Below are 21286 nucleotides of genomic sequence, written 5' to 3'. Positions count from 1 at the left end.
AGTTGGCTCCTTGGAAATATGCACCTGTAAGGATCAGCTGTTGGCAAATTCCCATCAGTCATAAGGTTTGTCATTGCCTGTAGAAAACTAACAATAACCACACAACAAGGGTGATGGAGCAGGAGCTTGAGGATGTGGAGCCAGGTTCTTGGGGGCAGGGTCAAGTTAATTTCGAGTGAAGGAGGGGTCAGCTTTTTAAATAACTTGCCTCTGCATCTTGCTTTGTGACCCTCCATTGTTGCGACAGGGTGCAAGGATGTCCAAGTGTTCACCCACCACAAGCTACAAACTTTGTATCAGAAAACCAGTTCTTTTAAGTGTTGAAGTGATAGGGGCAAAGGAACAAAGGGTTAGAGAACTAAATGAGGGGGTTGTAACTCCCAAAAACCCTGCTCCCTAAAGGTTTACCTCTGACCGTGGAATTATGTGACAAAAACTCCTTATGAAGAGAGGCTGAGGGAACAGTTTGTTTTTTCCTAAACATGTCTTTTCTGTAGAAACCTCTTGGGGAGCATGATTCATGCAGAGTTTGTGTTCTAGCCTTGACAGAAGCGCTTCCAAAGTGTGTTATTTTGTATGCAGTTGCTCTTACAAAAAATAGCTAATTTTAATTAATTGTTGGGAGGACTCTGCCTGTCCAATGCCCAGGCATGTGTGCCCATGTGTGCACACAAACGCACAGATCATTTCCCACCTCTGCAGATTGCTGAGTACAAGGTCTGCCCCAGGCATCCCCACGTGATGATGGTATCATGATCTCGCATTACTCGGAATTTTAAGGTTTTTTCACACGCTTCTTGTGGACCTGAGACCTTAGCAGTCACGGCCACAGCCCTCAAGACCTCTCCTACTGCACCACAGTCACAAAGTCAGAAGCCAAGCAACACTTCAGCAGGAACTTTCTGGTAAAAAGAGCAGGGACTCTGAATTGGTCTGGTTTTCAGCTGCAGGACTGTTGTCTCTCTAAGCAGATTGCTCCAAAGCAAAAGAAGAACACAGAAGTGAGGAAGAGGGCACTTCCAGATACCCCATTAACACAACCAAAGATAAGCTTAATGAATTGCCATACCCCGGCCTGTTTTCCCAGAGTGCCTAACAATAGCTGTCAGCAGCACAGCTGGATTGCTAAATCCTGAGTGTTTTCACTGCTGCTGACAAGCTTGTTGAGAGGAACTTTACATCTCTGCTGAACTCTGGCCAAAGGTGCTTTGCTCTGTTTTTCTGTTTTGCTGTCCTGCTTCCAACCTGCCCCTTCTGTGGCTTTCTATAACATTGAAATGTCCATACTGCCCCTTCAGTAAGACTGCAAGATGAAAAAGAAAAACTGGCAGCAGCCTTCATTGAACAGAATGGGAAACTGGCTACTGTGGCACATTTAGCTGCATGAGAGGAGGAGCAGCTGTTTTCTTATTTTTTTGCTCTTAGGCAGAATGCTCTCTATAAAACTGACCATCTGTGCATGAGACCTAAGATTCTATATTCTGAATGCAGAGAAGCAATTGTTGTGGCAAGAGTTGTTACAGTACAACCTGTAAGCCACAGCCTGTCTCTGTTAGAGAGATTATTGTGCTAAACCTGCCCCAGTCCTTGGAGTGTGGCAGGCGTCCTAAGGAGCTCCTGTCCCAGTTTAGTGATGGTTCAGCCATTTCCTTCATCCTGTCTCTACCCAATTGTAAAGAGCAGGGCATTCATAACAGTATGGTGTTTGTCCTCTGATTGAAGGCTACCAAGCTGGTGACTAATACATAGCACTGGGATTTTCCTACTTGGTGTTGTTTCCCCAGCTCTTAGAAATGGGGAAATTTGCTATAAGCTGAAGAGTTTGAGGTTGACTGCTTCTCCCCAGCTCAGCTACTGCTGGTTTCACTTGCCATGAGCCACCCACACAGCAACAAGAATTATAATGAGGTGAAAAAGCACTGGACTGCGTTCTGGGGGTAGAATTTCCACATCTGGGTCAGACTTGTAACCAGTCCCCAGTTCTTGTCTTGATGCCCTAGAGAGTTTCTATGAGAACTAGGTGTGCATTGGCCATGGCAGGCCATGGAGCCAGTGCCTGTGGTAAGTAGCCAGCTGAGTCTGGAGGAACTGGCTTGTACTGTGCTGCAAGTGCTGACCAGTGTGCATGTCTGGCAGGCTCTGGGCTTGAAGATTGTGCAGGGCAGTTCACTGCTGGGTGGTCTTCCCCCTCTGCTGCCTGGCTGAGGTGCTTCAGAAACTCATAGCATACTCCTCCACACCATGGGAGGGGAGGGGGCAACAAAGCCATGAAATGCCATGTTTCCTCCACTACAGCAGGAACTAGGATACACAGTTTGGCATGTGCTGCTTATTTCATGGACTCATTCTGAGCTTTGCTGGGCCCCTGCAACAGACACTCTTGTTCAGAAGCACTAGGAATTCTTCCCAATTTTGGTCAAGCTGCCTTTGCTGTTCTTACAACTTAAAAACCTCCAGCTGTGCTTCTATATTGGGTTTGCATACCAAGATTTTATAGTGGAGTGGGGCTACAAGGGTGGCTTTTCTGAGAAGCCACTCCCTTCCTGCCTTTTCTCCTGAAGACACAGTACATTGCTGCCAGTGACAGGAGAAGTCACTAAATGTGTTAGGACTATATGTTCTGTGGTTTACAGATGCAGCTGACCACCCTCCTGCAGCTTGCTGTGTGAGCCCTTTGCTTTGCTTTGCTTGGCACATGCTGCCACAGCCAGAGGTTGCAGACAGCTGGTGTGTTTTTCACCCTATAACAGACAGGTGCTGGAAAACACACTCCATTGCTCCACCCAGCCTCGGGTGTGGAAGAGCTGCAGCCAGGCAGGATAGGTGGGACATGCTGATTTTTGACAGCTGTGGTAAAACAAAGCTCCATGAGATGCAGATGAGGCTCTTGCCATAAATAGCTGTGTGCCAGCAGCAGCGTTCTGGTCTTGGTACATCCCCACTTGCAGAGATCTGGGGACAAGGTGATAGATGTTGCCTCTAAGGGGCAACCTGCATTAAAGGAGTAGGGAGTTCTGCCTGCTCTGTCAACTCAGGTGAGCACTGTGGGAATGTGTAACAGTCTTGCTGACCTTGTGCAGAGATGCTTCTGGGCATGCTTTGCATGGTGCAGCTGAGGATGTTGGGTTTGAGCCTGAGCAGAGCTGTAGGTTTCTGTTCCAGATGGTCAGGGTGAGTTCACTAGCACAGTCATTCCTGTTTCTCTTTACCAGCATGTGTCTGGTGATTTCCTAAGAGAAGATACAAGCCTCTGTGCAATCTCCTCCATGCGAGCAAGACATACATAGTCACAGCTCTGTGAAGGTAAGCCCTTTTCCTCTGGTAGGAGCCAAAGTGATGTCCTCTTACTACGGCATTCATGCAGTATGAGTTCAGACTTGATGGATATTGGGGAAAACAAGAGGCTGAGCTCAGTGTTGGTGGCTACAGATAACTGGCAAAGGCAGAATGGAGGCAAGATACTGGGGTCTCTGCAGGTGACACTAGCATTCCCCAGACTGAAAACAGTGCACTCCTCCCTCCCCTGCAGCATCCTGTGTCAGCTCACAGCCACCACCTGTGGAGCTTCGGTGTTTTTCAACCTGCTGCTTTGCTGACTAACACCTCCGCTTTCTGCCAGGCTCATTCATATTTTAACCTGTTTCCTGAGCTTTGAGGTGGTTTCTTCTATTGGTTTCCCTTCCAGCAGATCACTGTTACTAATGTCTCAGCTGTTCTCCTGCCATTTTTTCCTTGTCGTAATATTTGATTATCTTCCTCCTAAATGTCACCAGCCAGTAATGGTGCCTTTGACTCTAAAGTTATGCCAGGTCTGTATCTTTGATGCTGCTGGGCATATTGGTTTAATTCTGTTATGACAGGAAGAAAGTACAGAGGTAGTACTGTTTCTGTGGAGTTTTTCCTGCTCTTCTCCAAATCATGACCCTGATAACTCCAAGTGTGACTAGTTTTATCTCCTAGAGAAAGGAAATATCAGCTCTGATTGTTGTTTTTTCAATGTGTATTCATGCTGATAAACGCATACAGATAGTGCGCTTCTTCCAGTGATAGCAAAATGGTTTTGGGTCATGAATAGGAGAATCTACCAGACTTTCCCTTGTGTGCCCTTCATGCCTGCTTCTTGGTGAATATTGCTGCTGCAGGCTAGGCTGAAATTACACTTTTTATGAGTTACATTTGAGGAAAACAGGCCTTTTGGTGGAATATGTTTAAATTTATAAAGCCATTGGTCTTACAGTGCTACCAGTGTTCTTGTTTTAAAAATTATCTCTGTAATATCAAATGCATATTATTGCATGGTTTAAAAGTAGTGTGGCTTGTGCCTGCCAGACTATTGCTCTTTGGACTGAGTGCATATGCTGCCTTTTCCCTCTTTTGTCTGCACAAATAACAGTATTGGCACACCTTGGAGAGTCCTGTGTAATCAGGGGGCAAAAGCTACACCACTGTCCTGGTGTGCTATCCTCATAACAGAAGAATATTACTAAGAGCCTGGGAAATGTCTAACTTAGCTGCTCAGCCTCGTTGACCCTGTACTGTCCCACACTGCACCCAAGAGTGGTGACAATCTCCACAACCCACAGGTCTCCACCCATCAGCTGAGACAAGTCTTTTCTAAAAGCTTGGGCCTGACATTCTGCCTTGTAAGTGATCCACAGTGCATGTGGAAGGGAGAGCTGGTCTTTCACAGAGGCTACTCCAAACACCATGAGGAGTAGCTTCTGGACTAAGTCGTGTGACTGTCTCCATGCATGTTCTAACAGTGTACAACCAGCTCAGTTACCAGCAACTACCTGGCAAGCATGATCAGGAGCCACCTGCACTGGCCTGAACATTCCAAAACATCTCTTTTTCACATGGTGAGTCAGAGGCATGGAGGGCTGAACATGGAGCTTTCTCATCCTGTGCCGTGCTGCTTGGTGCCAGCTTCACTGCTGCAGCCTTCTTGGGTTATTACAGCTCCTTGTTCTTTACCCTCCTACCTCCACACTGTGCTGTGTGTGCCAAATCCCTCCACAGTGCTGCTTGTTTCCCTCTTGTCCAAGGATACAGCGAGTGTGCATGGGCTCCTTGCAGCCCCTTTAAAGGTAGGATTAGGTGAGTTGACGAACCCTCCCTCAGTGTCAACCTTGAAATCTAAAGAGACCTGGCCCAGACATAAGTTACAGGCATGAGATATGACAGGCATGAGCCCCTCACCTGTGTAGGAGCCAGACAACCCACCTGCCTGTGGTCTGAGGATTGGTGCTGTTGCCTTGATGCTGGGACCGTTTGGGGGATGGATGGAAGCTGAATGCAGTGGTGCTTGACTGTCTCCAATGTGGCACATGCTGTACCATGCAGTTTGGCTTAGCCCATTAATACCTTGACACTGGTGCCTCCTCACTGCACAAGTCTAAGTCCACCAGCCCCACTCTGACCTTTTAGATATGAGGCTTGTGAGTTTTTATCAGCTCTCCCACCCTTTTCTCATGTAAGAGAGCAGAGCAGTACAGTAATAAATGTTGTGTGGGTGTTTGGACCTGAATTCATCACCTCCTCTCACCACATCCTTCTGTCGGCACAGTAATACTGATACAGTGGTGACGTCAATCTCCATTTATCGCTGTGTATTCCAATACACCACGGCCCTTGGTTGTGCACAAGTAGGCTTTGTTCTTACTCAGTGCTGAGGAGACCCACCTGCTCCCCAGCTCCCCAGGTGGGGTCTGCAGTTGCAGTAATGATTTAGCCAGGCCGGTCATGGAAGTGTTGGAGGGCTGAAATGCACAGAACAGGGCAGGTAATGTCCATGTTTCCACCAATTTTCCCTGCTGCCAGTTTGTTCCTGCTTGATATTGCAACTTCACTGTAAATCTTTCTTATAGCTGATGTGGCCCTTGTGCCCCAGGTGTCATTGCTGTTGGCCTCTGGACAGTCAGAGCACCCCTTTGTCTCCCTGTTGCTCCAGCTTTGTGATTAGATGGCAGTATGCATCAATAATGATTTTTTTTCAAGAAGAAAGCTTGTCTGGGCATATAACTGGTGGACTGTGTCTTGTGTCTTCCTTTCTTTTTTTGCTTGGGTGTAACAAAATCCATTTTCTCATGCATGGAAATTTTTTTTTCTCCTTTCTTTTTTTACTTAAAATGAGTTTTTAATTAGTTTTGTTTAGGGTTTTTGTTTTGTTGGGTTTGGGGTTGTTTTTTTTGGTTGGTGGTTTTTTGTTGTTTTTTTGGGGGTTTTTTTTGTGGAAGTTTTTTAAGTACATACATTTCCTGGAAACACTTCAAATTGTGAGCTTAAACTGAATACATGTTTGGCAGCTTATAGCATCATATTTCCAGATCCTTAACAAAAACAGTCTTCATAAATGTCTCTGTCTGTATTGGTCCTATTTCCTATTCTCTGGTGTATTAAAGATTGGTACCATCATTTACATGTGCATATTATGAATGGCTAATCAGCTTTATTGCTGTGGTCTCATAAGGATAGTACAGAGTTTGCAGCAGTGGTACTTGGCAACTGTACAATACTTGACATTTTATAAGAATTAAGTGTCTGTGTTGCAAGGATGCATGAAGCTGATTCAGAGTCCCCATTTCACAGACAGAGAAAATGAAATGAGGTGGTAGAAAGGACTTTTCTAATGCCAGACTGGGAATAAGTTCCTGCCTCTGCTCATTGCCCAATGCCAGTTTTTCCTCCAGGTGAACAATCACATGCTGACAGATGGAAGCAAATAGGGTGTAACAAATGGAGGGATGTAGGAAAGGTGGGGGTCTCGATCACAGACTGGGATTGAAGCTTGCAGGGGGCCTAACTGGAGCATGCTTCAGAATTAGGGCTGCTATACATCTCCATTGAAGTCACGAGGTCTTTGGCATCAAAGACCACAAAGATGCTGCTGCAGAGCTGCAACTTTCCCAGCTCTCCTGCACGTCTTGTCTGTCCATGTCTTGTCATAACAATCTGGAGCACAGCCAGGAGGTCAGTTTCAGCAGCACTGAAAGTGTCTATGGTGGTCTTGGAGGTCTCAGCCCTTTCCTACCACACCGAGGTAGGGAAAGAGACGGAGATAAATGTTGGACTAATCTGTGGGCACTGGCAAGGGTAAGAGATGGGACAGTGGCGTCCCAACTGAGGAAGTATTGTCTCTTTGTTTCACCTATTTTAGCAGATCCTACTGGTTTTCTTATTTTTTGCTACTGTGCTCTTCTTCAGGAATCTTCCTTTTGGATTACAAGGCTGTATGCTAACCTCTCCCCATTGTGTAATGGCAGCCTCTGGTAACTCTGTAAGACATCTTCCCAATGAGCTACTTGGGCTTCTTGCTTTGACTTTTTCTTTTCAGTCCCTCCCATCCCTTTGGGTTGATGGTACCATTCTCTGAGCAGAGGAAGGAAAGTAGGGGAGGCCCTTGAAAGAAACCATAGTCCAATAAGTAAAAGCAGCAAAGACTTTCCTTGCATTGATCTGTTCATTTAGGCAGGAATGAGCATAGAAGCAGGGAGCTACTGCAATATCATGGATACGAAGCATCAGAGGCCCTGCCAATTGGATTCTGAAATAAGTGGTGGGTCTGCAGACCTTTCTGGGGGCCCAGCCCTTCTAGCCTTCCTTCCTCTCTCCCTCCGTCCCTCCCTTCCTTCTTTCCTTCCTTCCTTCCTGAAGAAGAGGCAGCAAGTTGCCTTTCTTTGCTTTCCATGGTGGCCAAGAGTGTGGACTGTGACAGTCACAATACAAAGTGATGCTGAGATGGGCTCATGGTGCACCCAGTTGTAGCAGGAAGTCGAGTGAGCAGGTTTCAGAAGGCAGGATAAGAGCAGGCCTTCCTCAAAGGAATGAGGATTTGGAGAAGAGCAGTGGAAGATGGGTGAGATCACAAGGTGGGGTTAGACAGTGGCCTCTATCTGAGTGACCAGGGACTGCACCACCAGAAGTACTGGTAATGACAAGAGTTACTACACAGAGAAAACTTGGAGAGCTGGGACCAGAGGGGGTCAAGAAAAGGTGTTTACTCAAGGCAATGTGTGATGCAGAAAGAAGGGCTGGAGTATGGAGGTAGAGAGTTTGCCCTGCCACCGGCAACAGGTGAGGGTGGATGGCAGGGTGCCTGGGGCTCCTTGCTGAGCTGGGACAGTGCTTCATGGGCAGGGTTTGTTTGGCAGGAAAGAAGGGGCAGCAGCTGCACCGTTGCTCCCACCACAGGGTGTGACACCGAGTGTCTGTGGCACCTCCGGAGCAAGCCTTGCTGGTCTCACCTGGGCACTGACACCCTGAGAGCACATCTGTGAGCTCACATGAGGCTGCAGGGGCTTTCTGGTGGCTGCTAAATTTATTTTGCTTTCACTATTTGAGTAAACCTGGGAAATTTTTAAACACCACAAATGTTCCCCAAGTCTTGGAGGCCTCATGGGCTTCTCTCTGCTGAGTGATTGCCTGGGTATGGGGTGGGTGCAGCACAGGCACCCCAGGACCTGAATACCTGCAACCCCCAAATCAATACAGGCTGAGGAACAAACAAATTGAGACCAGCCCTGCTGACAAGGACCTGGGGGCAGTGGTGGATAAAAAGCTGGCCATAAGCTGGCCATGTGTGCTGGTAGCCCAGAAACGCCTGTGTCCTGGGGTTCTTCCCCAGCAGTGTGGGCAGCTGGGGGAATTCTCCCCCTCTACTCTGCTCTCTTGAGAGCCCACCTGGAGTTCTGCCTTCAGGTCTGGGACCCTGCAATGTGACAAGCATGTGCAGCTCCTGTAGTGAATCCAGAGGAGGCCACAGAAATGCTTCAAGGGCTGGAGCACCTCTGCTATGTATGACAGGCTGAGAGAGTTGGGCTTGTTAAGCCTGAAGAAGAACAGGCTTTGAGGACACCTAACTGCAACCTTTCAGTATTTAAAGGGAACCAGTAAGAAAGATAAGGACGGACTTCTTAGCAGTCTGTTGTAACAGGATGAGGAGTGATGGTTTTTTAAATTAAAAGCGTAGATCAGACTATGTGCATGGCATGTGGGCCCTTCCTGATGTCTGTGCATCCTTGAAACTTGCTTTCAATGAAACTATGTCCCCAAGATAATACAGGTTGCTTCTTCAAAGTCTTGTCCCATTTAAGAATAGCTTGAGAAACAGTGTTGAAGTCTGTACCAGATATCAACAGCCAATACTCTGCAGGAAGCTTATTTTAAGTCTTTCTGTGCACATACATGTGTTTCTATAAATATTTTAATGCTGTGAAAACACAGCCTTAATGTATTATATGACTTGAGGGGTTTGTCTTGGAGCAGGGGCCGTGGGTTGAACAGTCATTTGTATGTGATGCCATTTCCTCTGTTTTAAACATCCTGCTGTCATCTTCTCTGAAGCCTTTCTTATAGGTTCTCTTCACTAAACCATCAGGGCAGCCTCTCCCTGCAGTCAGTGCTGTACATTGTTCTCTTAGATGCCACATGGGAGGCTGGGTTTTTTTCTTTTTTTCTTCTGGTCTGTCTTCCTGGAGTCCCTTAATTAGATATTTCATGCTTATTTAACTATGGGTAGGCCAAATCAATGAGTCCTCACTAGCTTTGCTCACAGAGACCCGCAATGATATTCAGACTCCATTTGGCTAAATCACTGCACAGCTGTTTAATCTGCAGTAATGTCACTTCTAGTGGCAAGCCGTTCCTAGATGCAAGATACTAATGAAGTAAAAATGGGTTAGCACCTAACCCAGGAGTCTTTCTTGTTGCCTTGATAGCCTGAGCTGCAGTCCCTTTGCTGCTTTCTCTGTGCACGTGCTGGCAAGGAGTGAAGATTTCACTGACCTTGCTTATGGCAAGTTGGCAGACTGTTGGTCATACCCCCCTTAGCCCATGGAGTAGATACACACAGGAGAGCTGAAATTAATTGTCTAAATAAGGCACTTTACTTTCAGACATTTAAATGAAAGCAAGATTAATTCCACCTCAACTTTAATAAAGTAGATGTCTGAGCAGAGCTTTAAATTGATTGTGGGAATCTTGTTTGTGGTTGTTGTTTTGTTTTGTTTTTTTTTCTTCCCCAGGACATCCAGTGAGAACCACCATGAGGAACAAACAGTGGCTCTACAATATTTTCTTCTGCCTTTTATTCCAGTACAGTAAGTCCTCAGATATTTCTTTTGAGGTTGTACACCCACAGGATTTATCTTAGTGACCACATATGCCGGTTCTGATCAGATGTGCATGGCACAAGGTTGCCACAGGACAGCAACCACAAGATAAGGTCCCAGGGGAGAGAGTTCCATGGGCTAATGAGTGGTGGACAGGCACAGGAAGGTGCACAGCTGGGCAGAGTTCAGCCAGGCTGTATACTGCTCTGGGAAGCAGCACCAGCAGAGAGCTTGCAGAGGTAGTGCCTGCCCTGCATTGATATGTCTCCTAGTGACATTAGAGTAGGATTTCCCCCATCAAAAATACCCTTTGCTGTAGAAAATGTTCTGGTGGCCAAGACCAGGATATCCCCAGGGTTGCTGTTGGCTGGTCAGCCAGGGCCAGTGGAGTGAACCTCTCCTAGTCTGAAGCCCTTTGCTTAGGACTGGACTGTGCATACAGTCACATCACCCCCCACCCCCTTTTTTTTTTTTTTTTTTGCTGTTTCCTACCCACACTGCGAACTCCAGCTGACTCAGAGCTGACTTTCTGAACAGATCAGCTGGACAGAAAAAGGCAATGACAACCATGTCTGCAGGGAGCTATGCAAGTTTTTCGTATCTTACATGCTGCTTGTAGGCAGAGCATGGGACCTGCTCCAGACCTAAATTAGGAGAAAAAATGCATTCAGAATTATATCTTCCTGTCATAAGGGACCACTGTGATGTCTGGTCTGAATTTTGTGTGATGCAAGCCAGGGAATTACCATGTACTAATTTCAGTTTGGATCAATCTAGATCTTACTGGTAGAAGTATTTGAGTTTTGTTTCTGAAGCTGCCAAGGACAGACATTTTATCTTAGATCTAACTAACTGTGTTTAGGACACTTAATTAGTCCTTTCCCAGTAAAAAGCTGTCCTCTTAATTTTGTTAACAGGTTCTTGCCCAAACATGCACTTGCAACTTCCCAGCTACCTAGGAGTAGTCTGTTTGACTAATTAACATAATAGCATAGAAGAACACTAATTGCAACTGCTTAATAGCTTATTAGTACTTGCTGCCCTCTCTAAAGGAATGCAAAAGATTTCTAACCCTGTTTTTCTAGGAGAATAAAGTTAGGCTAAAGGAGAAAATGTATGTTGCTCAGGATTCTGAACTAAACAGTGCTTGGTCCAGGACCCTCAGAAGGGTATTGAGGGTTCAAAATAAAGAGTGAAAACTTAATGAAAAATTTAGAACAGAATTCTGAAGTTGGTGCAAAATTAAAAAGTCAAAATGAAGGTTTAAAAAAAATCATATGTACAACCTTGGGACCAGTCTGTTGCAAACATCCCCAAATTTCTTCTGCCACCATCCTAACTCTTTGGAGTAAGGAGGATCTTTTATGCAAGTCTGAGTGCTGCCCAGAGCTCCTGTAGGGAGAGTAGTGTGTGCTCTGATATGTGAGGACTAGGAAGTAAATGTGGTGATGGGTGACTTCAGCCAGGAAAAGTGGGACTTTGTTTTCCTCTGAACTTACCCCAGGCTAGAAGGAGGCTGCACCCTCTGCTGGACACACCTCCTGTGCATTGTGACTGTAAATGCAGACATCTTGTTTGTGCGGACAGCCATTTGGTCTGGAGGGTGCAACAGATTTCTGGTCCGTCATTGCACACACTGTCTGCATTCCATGGTGGTTCTCTGCATACAGCTTCAGCTGTAAGACTGGGCATTGGGATTGTTGGGCATATCGCATCAGCAAACAGCACTCTGGATGCAAAGCATTTTGCAACAGGGAAGGAGGACAAAGGGAGTGCAGCTTCTCTGACCAAGAAAGCAGCAGAACGACAAAGGGAAGTGAGCTTGCAGCATGGTTAGCATCAAAGGGTTTGGGTGCCTGATGGCTGCAAAGTAGTGTGTTCCTAGGAGGCTGGGAGCAGCCGTTACGGTAGGCGAGAACCCATGCTTGGTTTAAGCATGGATGTAACAATCTTGAGTCTTTTTCTAGATGATGACAATTTTATTCCCATTGAAAAGGGGTGCTACTGTACGTGTCAGAAATGAATGGTCACTGCAGTAGGCATGGTTTGGACCAGCATGGCATGCTGCGTCTCCTGCAGGCTTTTCCTCATTCAGCCATTCCTAGTGTAATGGTGGTGGTTCTCGTCAGCCCGGGGAGCTGTCAGGAGGGGACTCATCAATGCAGATATTTCTCACTGGGCTACTATCTTACCTGCCTTGAAATCCAGGGAGATAAGTGTGTTATGCACAGGACAATGGTACTTTTATACAACACATTCTGGATACTGCTCTGTGAGCAGAGCTCCTGCAGAACAAATGCAAGAATATAAATTCTGCTTTGTGACCATTTTCAAAAAATTACTTGATTTACCTAATGACCAGTGTAAGTTCTACAATTGCCTCTCAAGGTCTCTTGAGAAGTCTGTAATTAATAAATTGTGCTTATCAGAATGTTTAATAGAAATTAAAGTAACTAAAAATTTGCAATATTTTTTATTCCCAAATTCCATGGAAAACATACTTCAAGCCTCTGGAGCTGGACATAAAAAGTATTGATGCTGCAGATATCAAGCTTTAGAAAACGGAAAAGAGAATGGCAAAGAAAAAATTACTAAAATAGCACTTTTTAAAAAATGTGCAAAGTGCTATATAGATGTACAATGAAAACTAGACTAGCAAAGAACAGTACTCAATTTAGAAAGTGGTATCGTTAAAATGTTTGAATATGCTACTATTTCTTATTGGGTTATCATACCTCTTCTATGTGTTCTATAAGCTAAGACTCTTGCAGAAATATGTGACTGCTGTAGAGATTGTACAAGAGGGGACAGGGATAAGTCTGAAAATTCAGTCACAATTTGGGCATTTCCTGATTTTGGCTGCCACAGCGTTTTTAATTGGTTTTTGTTTGACACTTATCTTGCCATCAGTGACTTGTCACCCTACAGAGCTGAAACACATCTGCCCCACAACTGGAGACTTTCAGTGGGAGGGAGGAGGGTTGTCAGAGACTGGTCTGTTCCCTTCAGATTTAGTGGGAACCCTGAGGGGTGCATATATTGATACAAAGTTCTGCTTGCTTTATCGTGGAAGTTGATATTGTGTTTTCTCTTTCCAAACCTATAGCTATGTGTTGTGAAAACCTCACTTGTTTTGTGGACTACGTACAGACCCTGTCCTGTATCCTACGAAATGAGTTGGGTTTCGGTTCATACTATCTCACTGCAACATGGTATGTCTTGGTAGGATGAGCAAAGTCCAGTTAGCAGGAGCCTCTACATGGCCATAGCACAGTGGCGACCTTCTGTCATCTTTGTTAGGTAGAAATCCTATTCTTGCTACCATGCTGGTTTTTTACTCAGTATTTTGCACTCCAGTTATGAACTGACTTCTTCTCTAGAAAAGGACCCCTGGTTCCTGTCTCTGCCAACTGTGCTTCTTGCTGCTGACTGCTATGCTGACCCCAGTTTCCTTAGCATTGCCTTCTCTGCTGCCATGGGAATACCTTGCCCTTTGCTGCTGTTAAAAGTGAGCTTTTATCTGCATGCATTGGCAGGGCTCACGCAGATTGTCCAGTCCTCTACGGCTGCTGTTCTGTCACTGCAAGGAAGTGGATGCAGTCTTGGCCTGTGTAGCCTTGAGGAGCACCTTTCCTTTCCAGAAACACTTTCCTATTTCTTTCAAAGATGCTAAGCTGAGCAAGTAGAAGGGAAAAAAGAAATCTGTTGAAGTTCAAAGATAATTTTTTTATTTGAACATGTTGATTTTTTGTTTTAATCATTTCCTGTGCCTGGTGGTTCAGCAACAAATTAATCCAACTACAGCATGTGATACATGTGGACTTGTTTGTTTTGGCTTTTTTAGGGTTCCTGAGGAAGATCCAGAAAATACTGTGGCTGCCTGCAGTCTCCTGCAATTGTCAAGGAACACCAGTCACACACAGTACATGTGCACTGTGGACATGACTGAACTCCTGGCAGATACCAAAGTCCAGGTGGATGTTACAGAGATAGCTGATAGGCAGCATGTGCTTTCCAAAGACTTTTATTTGTCAGACAACAGTAAGTACAAAAATTATGAATTTGATAAATACTGTCTGACTATGTGCTAGGATAGTCTGGACAAGGAGTGAGAGTTGCAGCAAGCAGTGTGGGGCTCTGTTTGCTGTACACTCATTTACATAAAGCACTGCGCTCTTATTGTTGCTATTATGCTTGAAGCTGGCTTAGAGCTGGCTTGGTCCATGCTTTTCACAGGGAAATTCCTTTTCCCCATGAAGCAGTAGGTGATAAGTATCTGCCTCAGACCAGTCTCATACCTAGACTATGCAAGAGTTTGTTCTTGGCTGGATTCTAAAGGACAGGAGGAATTGCTTCATTACAAATGCCACAAATCACAGAATCCTTAGAATGGTGTGGGTTGAAAGGGACCTTAAAGATCATTAAGCTCCAACCCCCTACCATGGGCAGGGCCACCTTCCACTAGATCAAGTTGCTCCAAACCCCATTCAACCTGGCCTTGGACACTTCCAGAGAGGGGGCAGCCACAGTTTCTCTGGGCAACCTGTGCTAGTTCCTTGCCACCCTCACAGCCAAGAATTTCTCCCTGATATCCCATCTAACCCTGTCCTCTGTCAGTGTGAAGCCATTTCCCCTTGTCCTGTCACTACATGCCCTTGTCAAAAGTCTTTCTCCAGCTCCCTTGTAATATCCAAGGTGCTGGAGGCTCCCAAAAGGCTTTTGCAGTGGACACCTGAACAAACATGACATTATTTTGGGTGGCACAAGGTGTCCCAGATGTACTGGATGTGGCAGTTCCCCTTTCTGGGGCAATTCCTAATCATTTCTCCTGCATGACACGAAGACTGAATGCAGTCATGTAAATGCCTTGGCAAAATGTTGGTATGTTCTGGGTTGTGTAGCAAACTATGAAGAAAAGGAGTGGTTAGCCAGGCAGATGGGTACCACGCAGACATAGGATTTTTCTATTTGGCTTCTTCTGAAATTAAACTTTACTTGAGAAGTGTCATCTTTTTGACAAATGCCGTAACATTTCAGGAAGCCTCCTTGCTCCCACTGACAGACTAGAGATTGGGTAGTCATGCATATCTCCTAGATGTCCTCATCCAAAGGCATCATAGCTCAGTGGTGGGCTGTGCAGACTGTTGGAGTTTTGCATGACTGCTTTTCAACACACAAACACTCCCTGCTGGGATACAAAAGCTTGCTTTTTGGACACTTGGGACAGGGGATTGCAGTGGGTTTATGCAGTGTCCCCTAGCCTCAGCTTTTCCTCATGACTCTGTTACATTGAGGGGTATTTCCCCAATTTTGCGAGTGATGATGACTACACAGAGTTCTTTTATGTCATGAGAAGAACAAGGTGCTCTACATTTTACATCTCCCAGGAGTTTATTAGCACTATACTATCTTTCCTGCCCCTTAGGCAATGAGGAGGTTCAGAGACAAGCAGAAGATATATTCAGAGAAACATGGTCCTGACTTCATTTTGTGGCTCACATGTGAGGTTCTGTGCGTGGCTGAAGGCAGGAAGGCTGTGGACGTTCTCTGGTGTAGGAAGGCCCACCACTGCCAGGGCAGCTTTGTTCCCTACGCGCTCTGCATTGCTAATACCATGCTGGGCCATCTCTTAACTGTAGTAATCTTATGAAAGGTAACACCATCCTGTCTTCCAGTCAAACCACAGCCTCCATTCAACCTGACCGCTTTGTTCTCAGAGGGTTACAATATTTCTTGGGAAACCATCTACCAGAACTCTTCCTACTACTTTTTGAATGAGGAGCTGGAATATCAGCTGCGTTACAAAAGAAGAACTGACACCTGGGAGGTAAGTGAGATGTCAGTTTACCATCAAGTAGGATGTACCAGAAAAGAGGAAGCCAGCACAACCAGGACAGTAGCACTGGTGTGGAACAAGAGTTTTCATGGTTTAGAAAAAATGTCTCTCTGCTTGACAGGACTGAAAACAGGCAAACCCAAAAAGTAATTGAGAAACAGAAGCTGTGTGAGAAGTATTAGATCCTGTGAGAAAGGCTGATGATTCATTTGATTCTCATGCTGTCCTGCATGGAAGGCTCCCCCAGGATTGCATGCAGCTGCTGGCCAGTCAGCATGGCCTTGCAGAAACAACATGAAAGCAGAAGAGGCTACTTTGCAGGCATCCTCACTGTGCAGCAGAGAGAGCAAAGTAAGAGCAGTCACTCTAGAGTTTGGTGTTTAATCATTCACAGACTCAGAAGACTAAAGCTGTTCATGAAGATAAGCGGACATTGGTGCTCCTGCCATGGGAACTACAGGCGAACACTGAGTACGAGTTCCAAGTGAGAGCTAGACCCCGGGAAGACAGTGGCTATGGTGGTTTTTGGAGTGAATGGAGTTCTCCGCTGTCACTGAAAACCAGCCCTGCCGGTACATCTCCTTTCCCTTTCAATAAGTCCAGTGTCAGAGAATGCTTTCAGAAATTTAATAAAATCTAATTAATTAGAACAAATTTTAAACAGTCCAGTAAAGACAGGTACGGTTAGCTTCCTTACTGGTTATGTGAACCCGAGGCCTGGGCTGTCAGTATTGACATTCTCACTGTGTGACAAAAGAAAGAGTGTTTGGTGGGGTTGGCTGTACATATGGGTGCCACTTGCAGGAGTGCAGCCTTTAGCTTCCCTTTGAGTGTCAAATGTCCAGGGTCCTGCTTGCAGCCTTCAGAAATGGGGGAGATCCCCTCTACTGGGTCTTAGTGTTGTCTTCAGCTGAGGGGAGGGGGATCCTGCTCTCAAACCTGAGTTCTGTGTCTGGACTCTGATGTTTGATCATGCTGGGCATGGGTGTTTTGTTTGGTAGCCACCACTCTGCAGGGAGTTCACAGTACTTTATACTCAGAAGTACACTGATGCTTGTCATGGTGGAACAGAGGCTATGAAAATAAGGAGCCTTTGCTCCAGGAGAACAGGTGAAAAATGACTGGTCAATGCCAGTAGCATGTGCTGAGCTTCCCTGCTTTCACTCATCTGCAGCTCAAACTGAAGTATTACAGGGTTTACGTGGTGCTGTGGCAGCAGGGCCAGGCTCCATTTGCTAAGGGATATCTGAGTTCTGGATCTCAAAGGTGCCCCTTTCCATCACAGGTGGAGAGCAGCCAACAAGCAGTCATCTAGTCTCTAATCAACTGCACTTTTTCACTTCACAGATCACTTGTGGAGGCGTCCCTAAACCAGGAGTCAGAAACAACAGGGGTCTTAGTGGCAAGGAGCTGTCCTGCCCTAAGTATGTTGTCTGTCTGTCTCTGGTGCAGCCAGGTCATAGGGCAGCTGATGTACTGCTCCTTTCATTGACGCAGTCTTCTCTGAGCATCCTCAATCAGACCTGTCTGGAGTACTGGGGCCCAGATGATAGCGTCAATATCCCTGTGAGAGAATCTGGGATAGAAATTAAGGGTGTCTCATAGAATCATTTAGGTTGGAAAAGACCTCCAAGATCATCTGGTCCAACCTTTGACCAATCATTGCTTTATCAACTAGATCATAGTACTAAGTGCCATGTCCAGTCTCTTGAACAAGGATAGTGACTCCACCACCTCCTTGGGCAGCCCATTCCAATGCTTGACAACTCTTTCTGTTCCAAAAACTTTTTCTCCTCACCATCTCCTGTTTATTGACCAGGGTATAAATACAAAGTGAGTCTGCATGACCTTGTCTCTTTCTTCAGCAGTGACACAGACAGCAGGCATGGAATGGCTGTTGCTGTTTGGTATTGTTGTGGCAATCATGGCCTCAATCACAACCTTTCTGGTCAAACAGCAGAGGTAAGAATGCTTCAGGAAGTGGGAGTTAATGTTTTTATTCCATCTTGATAAAGATGGGGTGTTCACATGCAGCCTTCCTTGAGTCTTGTATACCTATGAGTAGGCAGCTATGGGCCTGTAAGGGACAGCCAAGTATGGTCCCTAGCTGATGTACTGCCAGGAGTGACCAGCTTTTCTCTGGGACTCTGCTGCCATTCATCTGGTTGGGACAAGATGTTGGCACATGGGGATGAAGCAAGGACCAGAAAGCTTCCTGAGCTGTTCTCCTGGTCTTGTCTGTGCTCTGCAATTGCCAGATAGAGCAGTAGCCAGAGCTGGCCTGGCCCTTTCCAAAGTTGACATAGGTCCTTCAATGCTGGCTGGAGGCCTCTGTCCCTCTGAGGCTTCTCATGCCCTTGAAGAGATATGGGGTGCTGACATGGAGGAGGGCTGGTGCAGCAACAGGGCTGGCACAGCCCAGGTCCACAGCAGAATTGCATAGGGCAGAGTTCTGGCCTGCAGACCACAAACCTCAGTGGAAAATGCCTTTATAGCATCTGGTGTTTTTCCAGGAAGGAAAAAACTGGAACCTCTTTCCTTAGTGTGAATATTTGTGTGCAAGTGCTGAGGCCTCACCTCCAGTGAGGTTCACAAGAAAGGCCATTAGATGGCTCTGGCAGCACAAGACATCCTTGGAACCTCAGCCACTTGCTAACTCACAAGGCTGGGCAGGTGATTCCAGTTCCTTGAAACGGATCTGGAGATGCCTTGCTTTGCATCTGTAATGTGTGCTTAACCCCAAAGCCTTTCTCTTTTCTCTTCCAGCTTGTGGAAGAAGATGGCTTGCATCCCAGACCCTGCTCCCTTTTTCAAACCTCTTTATGTGGCTCATAATGGAGATTTTAAGGTATAAAAATGGGCTACACAAATGAGTGGAGTACATGACAGACTAAAAGGCTACCATGCTATCCTGGGCAAAGGATTCTCATTAGGGCAGTAGAAGGGGAAATCTGTCTCAAAGGAATGCCAAACATCTCCAGATATAAGAACCATAGCTTTCCAGTATCTGTTTGGTGCCATGAAGACCTTTATGTTACATCTCTACTCCTTATTCTCTGTAAGTGCTGCCTCAGTGTGTGAGCTGAGTTCATGTGGTTTGTGAAGCCTGGGATCCTGACGGGAGTGTCAGAGAAAACTGCAAAGCCATGCAAACCTCTCAGGGCTAATTATTTTCAATTACTTCAGTTAGTTCTCCTGCAGTTGCCTGTGTCTCATAATAACAGTATCTCCTACACTGTTATATTGGAGGAGTCAGTGACTGTAGAGTTTGATTTTGCCTCTAAAAGCCTAAGAACTCTGGTTATTTCTGTGGAACTTAAAACCTAGTGATGCTAACCTCTCTCTCCCTGTGTGTCCTTTTCTGCAGAAGTGGGTTGGTGCATCCCATATGAAAATGACCTTTGATTTCTTTGAATGGGGAATAGTCCTTCCAGAAGTCCTAGAAGTTTACACGATGCATCCTTCCAACAGCACCCCACAGGAAGAGCTGCATGAGCTGAGAAAGAATCTGCCTTGCAAGCCCTTTGTGTCTTGCCTGACTGTCCCAGGTCAAGATAGCCAGTCCCTGTGGTGTAGTGTAAACAGTAGTGGTGGGACTGAGGACCAGTCATATGGGCACTTGTCAATTGATACAGTGACTGTGGCTGATGAATTTACATCTTGTAACTGCCAGTGCAGCTGTAACCATGTGTACAGAGAACATGAGCATACCAACAAGGAAGATGATAGTGCTGGAGAACCTGCTTACCCCAAGGTTAACATTGATGAGGAAGACAGAAGGATATCCAGTGACTTGCATTTGGCCGATCTGAGCACACAGGACAAAATACTTGCTTCAGGCTCTGTGTCCACAGACCACCTGAGGAGCACAAGTGTCCCAGTCAACCAACAAGGAGAAAGGGGAGTGGAAGGAGGGGTGGGGAGCATCCTAGAAGCCCTTTGCTTGCAGCCTCATCAGTGGGATTTGGAAAATTCAGGTTCTCTACCTTCTCCTGATGGTGAAAGTGTTTCTTACAGTGAAGGCTCCTATGACTTCTTCCCTCACAATACAAGGCCTGGTGATAGTTACCCTTTGATCTGTGTAGATTTGGACACTATTGACAGTGGCTTTGTGGACTCAGACTGTGGAAGTCCAGTTGACTGTGAATTTGGGCAAAACAGTCAGACCATTTGTGGTCCCATCCCTCTTGAGCAGGAGGGACAAGACTTTCCGCGGAGCTACGTCAAGCAGTGGGTCTCCTGTCGCTCTGACAGCCCTGTCAGTGGGACAGAGACAAACTAAGGCCTTTGATGTTGCCTGGAGGAGTCTGGGGCCTTTTCCATAGTGTGCCAGGAGCAAAGTGTTAGCAAAATTCAGAAGAGAAACAAAGTTTACTTTGTGTAATCTCTATTGCACAAACTGAAACCTGTTAAGTCCACAGAAATATGCCTATTTCTATTGCCACTTATCCTATTAATGTCTCAAATTTGTTGTGATTGATTGTTCCTGGGTTTTGCTGGGGTTTGGGGATTTTAGAATCATAGATCAACCCTCCTTTATAATGTCAGAAAAAAAACCCAACTGTACCTTGAAAATTATTCTTTGGCTTTTGTAGATGTGCAAAATTTTTTGCAGTAACCTTATAAAGAGTACAGAACTTTAGGTTATTTTCCCTGGTATTCTCACATGACTTGAGAGTTTGGCTGTCTCACATGACTTGAGAGTTTGGCTTAGAAACATAACCCATGGCAAGCATGTTTGCTACATTAAAGTTCCCCTACCCTTTCCAAGCAACATGTGATGTTACTTTTCCTTCTACTGTCTTAGGCTCTTTAAACTCAGCTGTAGTAGTTTGTTAATTACAGAGGATTCCACACATGTCCATGGGGATCAAAACCAATTTTTATGTAATCACCACAGAAATGTGTGTGCTGGAGACCAAGCACAACTCAGGTTTCAGAAGGACTTTGCCTTTCCAGGTGGAGTCTGCAAATGAAAAGTCTTCAAAACATAAAAAATTCTAAACAAACTCTCGCTATTAGGCTTTTCTATTGAGTCAGATTCTCTCCCTGCACTTTTCAAGCATATTAATTTAGCTGCTTTTAGAGTTATGCCAAAATTACTGAAATGTTGTCCTACCTAGATATGCCTGCTATTTCTGCCTTGGACTTGCTCTGCTGCAGTTAACAGGTCAGTAACACGAATTTTGAGCAATTTCTGCTAGCTAATAAAGCCAGATATGAAACTGCACTGTAACAGTGAATCTGTTTTTCTCTGACATCTCTGTATCTCTGATTTGTTCAGGATAATTGTCTTAAAAAGTCACTGTAATACTGAAATTGAATGTGAAGACCTTCATCT

General features: G+C 45.6%; 1 protein-coding gene across 7 annotated transcripts; it reads left to right on the top strand.

The window, feature by feature from the left end:
• Window positions 1-2864: 2864 nt before the first annotated feature.
• Window positions 2865-21181, top strand: IL21R (interleukin 21 receptor). 7 transcript variants are annotated; one of them, XM_032126172.1, is made up of 11 exons: window positions 2865-3035; window positions 3213-3303; window positions 4764-4859; window positions 10023-10097; window positions 13216-13321; window positions 13954-14150; window positions 15785-15936; window positions 16340-16517; window positions 17811-17907; window positions 18712-18793; window positions 19313-21181. In XM_032126172.1, exons 4-11 carry the CDS (start codon window positions 10043-10045, stop codon window positions 20225-20227), a joined length of 1782 nt encoding a protein of 593 aa, XP_031982063.1. In that variant the 5' UTR covers window positions 2865-3035; window positions 3213-3303; window positions 4764-4859; window positions 10023-10042; the 3' UTR covers window positions 20228-21181. The 7 variants fall into 7 exon arrangements, with proteins under 7 accessions (XP_031982063.1, XP_031982064.1, XP_031982065.1 ...); XM_032126173.1 differs by lacking the exon at window positions 4764-4859; XM_032126174.1 differs by lacking the exon at window positions 2865-3035 and having other exon boundaries at window positions 3149-3303.
• The last annotated feature ends 105 nt before the right edge of the window (window positions 21182-21286 follow it).

Source organism: Corvus moneduloides, chromosome 16, assembly GCF_009650955.1.
Source record: "Corvus moneduloides isolate bCorMon1 chromosome 16, bCorMon1.pri, whole genome shotgun sequence".
Taxonomy (NCBI): domain Eukaryota; kingdom Metazoa; phylum Chordata; class Aves; order Passeriformes; family Corvidae; genus Corvus; species Corvus moneduloides.
This window is presented reverse-complemented; position numbering and strand designations above follow the sequence as displayed.

Bases quoted from the DNA above. Each gene is read 5' to 3' on its own strand.
- IL21R (XM_032126168.1), top strand. From the start codon at position 11,670: ATGCAGACATCTTGTTTGTGCGGACAGCCATTTGGTCTGGAGGGTGCA. The intron at 16,518-17,810 runs GTACATCTCCTT...CTCTTTCTTCAG, and splicing joins ACTGAAAACCAGCCCTGCCG to CAGTGACACAGACAGCAGGC. The intron at 18,794-19,312 runs GTATAAAAATGG...CCTTTTCTGCAG, and splicing joins CTCATAATGGAGATTTTAAG to AAGTGGGTTGGTGCATCCCA.